The 8,058-nt window shown below is 37.0% G+C and overlaps 2 protein-coding genes across 2 annotated transcripts; both read left to right on the forward strand.

Moving 5' to 3' along the window:
• Nucleotides 1–4,315: 4,315 nt before the first annotated feature.
• Nucleotides 4,316–4,945, forward strand: LOC133038493 (uncharacterized). Its single transcript, XM_061116660.1, has one exon. It carries the CDS (start codon nucleotides 4,316–4,318, stop codon nucleotides 4,943–4,945), a length of 630 nt encoding a protein of 209 aa, XP_060972643.1.
• Nucleotides 4,946–6,588: 1,643 nt separating this feature from the next.
• LOC115718057 (putative invertase inhibitor) lies at nucleotides 6,589–7,468 on the forward strand. Its single transcript, XM_030647021.2, has one exon. It carries the CDS (start codon nucleotides 6,621–6,623, stop codon nucleotides 7,191–7,193), a length of 573 nt encoding a protein of 190 aa, XP_030502881.2. The 5' UTR covers nucleotides 6,589–6,620; the 3' UTR covers nucleotides 7,194–7,468.
• The last annotated feature ends 590 nt before the right edge of the window (nucleotides 7,469–8,058 follow it).

The following is an 8,058-nucleotide window of genomic DNA, read 5'->3' on the forward strand; positions in this document are numbered from 1 at the left end:
GTTAATGAGGATGTTGAGGGAGAGATCGTCGGAGAGAATCATGAGATTATGGGCGGGGTTCAAGGAGGAAGATTTGAAGTCGTGAATGGAGGGATATCAATCAATGGGGAAGCGGGAAAGGAAAGTTCTTTTGAAAATGGAGGTTTTGTTTTCACGGATCCAAAAAGAAGAAGAGTTGAGGATAATGGTGAGTTCGGCCAGGTTACTGTTCAAGACTTAGGGCCGGCCCAACAGTTGGTGGATAATGGGAATGGTGAAGAGGGCATGACAAAGGCCCATGTGGCTGAAAGTGAAATGGGCTTTATTGAAAAAATTAATGAGGGGGGAATGGCAGATTAATTCGGCCCAGGGGAAGCTAGTGTGGAAATTGGTATTTTTCAAAAAAACGAGTTAAAGGCGGGTACCAAAAATTGGGCCCGCCAAGGATTATGAGTTTTTTAAGTTGGAATTGCCGGGGGCTTGGGAACCCCCGGGTAGTTCAATTCTTGAAGGAAATTGTGTTCCAAAAGAGACCCAATGTGATTTTTTTGTGTGAAACTATTAGTAAACAAGAAAAGATTGAGTTTGTGAAAAGAAGTTTGGGGTATGAAGCTTATTTTGTTGTTGAAGCCGTCGGTCATAGTGGGGGTTTGGCAATGTTATGGAAGGTCCAACATGAAGGTAGACTACTCAGCTATAGCACTAATCATATAGATATGGTCTTTAATTTGGATGGACATCCAGAATTTCGCCTTACCGGTTTCTATGGAGAACCATAAAGAAGCTTAAGACCGAACACTTGGAGAAGAATTCGACAACTTTCCAGGGAGTCTACGTTGCCTTGGTGTCTCATGGGGGATCTTAATAATGTCTTGTCTCAAGGTGATAAACGTGGGGGACGTCCTTATCCAGGGTGGCTTGTGGATGGGTTTCAAGAAGTTGTTGATGAGTGTGAGTTGCTGGATATGGAGTTAATTGGCCATCCTTTTACTTGGGAGAAGGGGAAAGGTACGCCAAATTGGATTGAAGTTAGACTTGATCGTGCTCTTATTTCTAATGTTTGGAATTCTCTTTTTCCGGATGCAAAGCTTTTTAATATGGAGATCTCCGCTTCAGATCACTCTCCACTTTGGCTTGATCTTGCATTTCAAAAACCGGTGTTGTTTCTTAAAAGGTTTCGGTTTGAGAATGCTTGGAGTAGGGAGCCTATGTGTAGACAGATTGTTAGTGACAATTGGGAAATGTATAATGAAGATCCTCTGCACCAGAAAATCAAGTGTTGTAGCACTTCCCTTGCTGAATGGGGGAAAGATATAACATGCAACTTCAAGGATCGTATTACTCGATGTAATAAGCAGCTGAAAAAATTGAAGGGGCGCAGAGATGATACTTCGGTTCAGAAATATAAGGAAACACATGCACAACTTTTTGAGATTCTGACACAGAAGGAGGTCTTTTGGAGGCAACGATCAAAGCAACTTTGGCTGCAAGCAGGAGATCAGAATACGAAATATTTCCATGCCTGTGCAAATACAAGGAAGAAAAACAACCAGATTGCTTCTCTCAAGAATGACAATGGTGTGTGGGTTGATTGGGATAGTGGCTTGGTTACAGTGATGGTTGACTATTATAAAGAGCTTTTTTCTGCTTCTGATACAAACTGGGACCGAGTAACTGATTGTGTTCCAGGAAGAGTTAACGCTGATATGAATCATCAACTTGTGACTCCGGTTGATAGTGAGGAAGTAAAAAGAGCTTTGTTCCAAATGCATCCAGATAAATCCCCAGGACCTGATGGCTTTAATCCGGGGTTTTATCAGAAGTTCTGGGACATAGTCGGTTCAGATGTGGTGAAGCTGGTGCAAAACTTTGTAATGATTGGTGAGTTTCCGAACAACCTATATGATACCCATATTGTCCTTATTCCTAAAAAATCTAAGCCTGAATCTATGAGTGATCTTCGTCCTATTGCTCTCTGTAATGTGATCTACAAAGTAGTCTCGAAGGTACTAGCCAACCGTTTGAAAAGGTGTTCTTCATCAGGTTATTTCTGAATCTCAAAGTGCTTTCATTCCGGGGCGACTTATTACTGATAATATCTTAATTTCCTTTGAGATTATGCATTATTTGAAACGAAAGAGCTCGGGAAAGGAGGGAGTTATGGCTATCAAACTTGACATGATTAAGGCGTATGATAGGGTTGAATGGGGTTTTCTTCAGGCAATTATGGAGAAGATGGGGTTTAGTGAGGAATGGATTCAGTTGATTATGTGCTGTGTAAGCTCGGTCTCCTACAATATCCTTTCAGGTGGAAAGGAATTGGGTCCTATTGTGCCTAAGCGAGGTCTAAGACAAGGTGACCCTCTATCACCTTATCTTTTTCTTCTGTGTGCGGAGGGTCTTTCGGCTCTTATCTCAGATTTTGAGAGGCGAGGAAAGCTTAGGGGTTGTAAAGTTGCTCGTGGAGCTCCTGTTATTACCCACATGTTTTTTGCTGATGATAGTTATTTATACTGCCGTGCTACGGAGGAGGAGGCAAATAATGTGATGGAGCTTCTTCAGTGTTTTCATGTTGGCCTCTGGACAACAGGTAAATCTGAATAAGTCCTCTATTTTCTTCAGTGCCAATACTGGGATGGATGTTCGTGCAAGAATCTGCTCTATTCTGAGGGTTCAAGAGGCAGGAGATACAAGTACTTATCTGGGTCTTCCTATCATCTTGGGAAGAAATAAAAATGCTCTTCTGGGTTTCTTGAAAGATAAGATGAGGAAAAAGATTCAGAGTTGGGAAGGCAAATTTTTGTCTGTAACGTCCCCACTTCAAGCCTCCATTGGGCCCTTACACCCACGGAATGAATGGCTCTTATACACGAGTACGTCACTCTGGCTGCTTCGTGGACTGATGACTGGCCCTACAGACCAACACGAGTGTTTCCAGCGTGCTTTGTCCTCACTCGCACGCTTCCTGAGAAAACTTCCCAGGAGGTCACCCATCCTGAAATTGCTCCCAAGTCAAGCACGCTTAACTGTGGAGTTCTTTCGTGATGGGCTACCGAAAAACAAGATGCACCTTGTTGATATAGGTAGTACCAATTAATCCATTTAAGCCTTCTTCAACTGTGTAGTCCCATACCTACATAGTCTCAGAATCATCCCACTTGATCTTCCCCAGGCGGTGTGGGATTGCACAACTTACCCGGTATTTCCCCTTACGGATCACGGGACTACTGACTGTCACATTGTCTAAGGCAGGTAAAGAGCTCATGCTGAAAACTGTTGCTCAATCTTTGCCTAGTTATGCCATGAATGTTTTTTTGCTTCCTCTGAAGACTGTTAATGAAATGGAGCAGTTAATGTGCAAGTATTGGTGGAAATCTTCTTCACAGAACAATAAAGGGATTCATTGGAAGAGTTGGGATAAGTTGAAGATTCATAAGTCAAAAGGAGGGATGGGATTTAGAGATCTTCATGATTTTAATCTCTCCTTATTGAGTAAGCAAGGGTGGCGTCTGCTGTGTAAGCCTCATACTCTTGTTGGTCGTCTGTTTCAAGCTCGATATTTTGCGGGGAAGGACTTCTTGAGAGCAGAATTGGGAAGCAATCCTAGTTTTGTTTGGCGAAGTATTTTCGAAAGAGTTGATATGGTTCGAAATGGGGGCTCGTCGGCAGGTTGGAAATGGGTTAACAATTCATATACTTTCGGATCCTTGGCTGCCATGTGATGATAATCCGAGAGTTAGTTCGAATCATCCTGCTTTATTAGATCATAATGTTGATGCTCTTATGGAAACTGATTGTTTTGCCTGGGACGTGGACTTGGTGCGAGATCTGTTTAATACAAGGGATGCTCAACTCATTTTGAGTATTCCCTTAAATTCAAGTCGTAGTGATGATGTTTGGTTCTGGTCTTTTGAGAGCTCAGGGAACTTTTCAGTGAAAAGTATGTATCGGCATTTGCAACAAAGGAAGGAAGATGATTTGCAATTGGTGGGGTCTGATTTCTGGGGTAAGTTATGGCGCCTTAAAGTTCCTCCGAAAGTAAAAGATTTAGTGTGGAGAGCGGCATCCAACTGTCTACCTACCAAATCTATGCTTCGGTATAAACGTGTCAACATTGATGCTACTTGTCCTGTGTGTTAATCTAGTAACGAAACAATTCTACATCGATTGGTGGATTGTTCTTTTGCACGGGCTTGTTGGGTCAATACGGGAATTGGTGTCGACTTGGATTATAGTGGCACTTTCACGGGATGGATTGAGGCTACCTTTCAATCTTTCGATGGGGATCAAAGAAAGATCATAGCCATGACTTGTTGGGCTATTTGGAAGGCTAGAAATGATTGTATTTGGAAGGAAAAAAAATGCTAGTGTGGCGGCTGTCACTCTATTGGCTTCGAGTATGTTGGAACAATGGAGTAAAGCGAAAGATAAAACTCATGTTCCCACTGCTGCATTCTTGTCAGCAGCCGATGGTGCTCTTTCTTGGCAAAAACCAGCAACAGGGGAAGTCAAAATTAATACCGATGCAGCTCTCTTTTCTGATCCTAACAGGTATAGTTTTGCTTGTGTTGCTAGGGATGATTCGGGCCATGTTCTAAAGGCAATTTCTAGCTGTAAAACCGGTGTGGTAACCCCAGAATTAGCTGAGGCTATGGGTGTGAGGGAGGCATTGAGTTGGCTCAAGAAGAAAGGTTGGAATCGGGTTACCATTAAGTTCGATAGTCTTACCGTGGTACAAGCTTTGCGTAGTTCACTTCCTATGTCTTCTTATTTTGGAGGTGTAATTTCAGATTGTAAGACGTTGTTGGAAGGTGTTAGTGATGTGTCTATTTTATTTGTTAAACGATCTGCTAATGGTGCTGCTCATGTTGTTGCTCGAGCTTCATCTTATGTCGCTGATCGTGTTTTTAGGAGTAATGATTTCACTCCTGATATTCGTGGTGTAATCATGAAAGAAGTTTATTAATAAAGCTTCCTTTATTTTCAAAAAAAAAAAAAACTAAATAATTAATCTAAACCAAATATTTTTTTAATACCTATCTAAAACTAATTAAACATCTTATAACTATATATAAATTAATTAAATAGGTATAAATATATCTACAGTAGAATCTTATATATACAATATATATAAATTGATATTATATATACGTATATATGAATAAATATATATATGCGTATACATTTTGGGAGAAAGGTCGTCGACAGTTTGCCAATGAAAGAAGAGGAGGTGGCCGTTTATGGGGATGAGAGAGAGCAAGAGACGAAGCGAGACGAGAGAGAGGGAGATCGAGAGAGAGAAAAATGGTGACGGTATGTGGGTTTCGTGGGTGGGTGGAGGCAAGAGAGACGAGAAAGAGAGGGACATCGACAGTAAGTGGGTTTTGTGGGTGGGTGGAGGCGAGAGAGACGAGAGAGATGGAGATTGAATGGGTGGGTTTCAGAGTTTAGGTGCGCTGCTAGGGTTTGAGAGAGAGATAGGGTAGCTGAAATGAGGAAAAAAAAGAAGTGACGAGAATTATATTTAGTCGGGAATATACTTGATGTTTTAAACCGTCAGGTATAACCCCGACTAAAAAATCGTGTTTTAACTTATAACTGTCGCGAATTTCTATAATGAGTGTTCTAAATCGTCGAGAATATTCAATTTTTCCTAACAGTTTAAAATAGTTATTTAAATTTATTAGTGACAGTAAAAAAAAAAATACATTTTTAAGACCTTTAATTACAAATTTATGAAATATAATAGATATTGAAGGAGAATGAACAATTTCATTCCTTTTATTTATTTTTTTTATATTTTTTTATTAACACTGCAGCAAACTACAATCGGCCTCCTCGAACCAGGATACAATTTCATTCATTCCTTTTATTTTTCGCATACAAAGTAAATAAAAGTTGATATTCTATTTTTACTCTAGCATACAAACAATATTCAATTAATATTTATTTCATTTCAAGTAATATCATTTACAGGAAATGAATATCAAACTTAACTCATGTTTTGTAACTTAAATTTTAATAGCAAAAAGATTTGTGTTTTAAAATTAGTCTTATTTTTTAAATTAAAATGATAGTAATATTAATTTAACTCTTTCAACTTCACTCACAACAACTCAAACTCACACAATAACCATTAACCACCCTAGTGTAATTTCATTTCATTATTGCACTAAAATAAAACATTCCTAAATTCTATAAATATATATTTAATATTTATATATATCTGGCAAGTTTATAATCACACATCACAAGTTACAGGTACAACTAATTTCTCAAGAAAATAAACCTTTTTTTGTTATTTTTGAAAGTTATGAGGTTTATAATCACACATCACAAGTTACAGGTACAAAAAGTTTCAATACCCAATACTTTGTTTTTCTTTTTCTTCTATATTTATAGGGTTTTAACAATAATGAAACATCTCTAACAATAAATAATATTTATATGCATATATTAAAGATAAAAGATAATTAAAATAAAACTTAGTTGGAATTACCAGAAGTCGACTAATAAAATTTCCATAAAGAAAAACAGTGTACAACATTATAAAAAGACCCTATATATACTCTTACATATTAATTTCATTGATCATCACAAAAAGAAAAAAAAAAAAAAGGGAAATATTGATCATCACAATAATGGGATTATTTCCCTTCTTTTCATTTTCTCTTTTCACAATATGCATTATTTTTTCATCTCTTCAAAATTCAATTCTTGGTTGTTCTGACTTAATCAAACAATCATGCAAGAATGCTACAAATGATGATCCAAATTCCACCTATGATTTTTGCATCAAAATCTTAGGGGAAAATCCTAAATCCAACAAGGCTAAAACCATTGAAGAGCTAGCCTTAGCCACTATTGACCTAACAATATGTAATGCTACCAAAGTTGTTTCCACTATTTCCAAGGTTATGAGGTCAAAAGTATTGAAAACTTCTTATGGCAACGCCTGTCTTAAAAACTGCTTGAGTATCTACTCTGACGCTATTTCAGCTTTACGAGAGGCGAAACGCGCTATTCGAATCAAAGACTTCAAGAAAGCTAGTGTCGAAATTAGCTCTGCAGTGGATGCTCCTTCCACTTGTGAAGATGGCTTCAATGAGGCACAAGGTGAAGTTTGCCCTATAAGTAAAGAGAATAATTTATTCTTTCAACACACTGTGGTTTCTCTTGCTTTTAACAATATGGATGGTCATATTGGTTTATAATTATAATAATAAGCTTTGAATTTTAATTTCATTTTGATTTTCCATAATACTTTAAATTGTATTTGTATATCTATTTTAATATTGCTTAAATATATTGTCCCTATATATGTGTATAGTACCTTGATCATGTATCATGAGTATTGAGTAGAAACCAATTAGAGAAATATGAGAACTTATAACAAAATTAATGTAAATCAAATAATCAGTGAGAATATGTATATGCTTCATAGCATAAAAAATGAGAGTATATATAGTTTTATTTTTTTGTTCATCTAATTATAATTTCTCCAAATGTTAGAAAAAACAAAAGTGCATCTATTGATAAAGACATGTACAAGAGCGAAAATTATCTTGTTGTGATTTCTACACAAAATACAACATTTTTTTAATACATTTTTACAGATTTTTTATATAAATTTTTATAGTTACATTTTTACATAAAATAATATTGTTTCCACCTTGCAACAACATAGCATAGTGTATCGTAAAAGACAATTATGTGTATTTTTGTAAAATAAAAAAAGTTCAAATCTGTAAAAATGTTAAGAGAACTATAAATTAATATTTTTAAATTTTTTATTATTTTTTGGTATTTATGAAAACATTACAACGTAAAATTAAAGGAAATTACATTGTATACTTACTTTATTTTTTTTTTATTTTAATTTTTACTTTCATTTTTTTTTTTTTTTTTTGACGCGGTGATCTAGATCACACATGATTAATAAAGAAGAATCCACACCCATGGCGCACCTCCTCGAACTGTGATAGCTCATTGTCTAACCGAAGAGCATGTTTTGCCAAACCATGTGCTGCAGAATTCATATTCCGAGCCACATGGGACAAAACTGCTCCCGGGAGTTTA

Source organism: Cannabis sativa, chromosome 5 (genome assembly GCF_029168945.1).
Source record: "Cannabis sativa cultivar Pink pepper isolate KNU-18-1 chromosome 5, ASM2916894v1, whole genome shotgun sequence".
NCBI lineage: Eukaryota > Viridiplantae > Streptophyta > Magnoliopsida > Rosales > Cannabaceae > Cannabis > Cannabis sativa.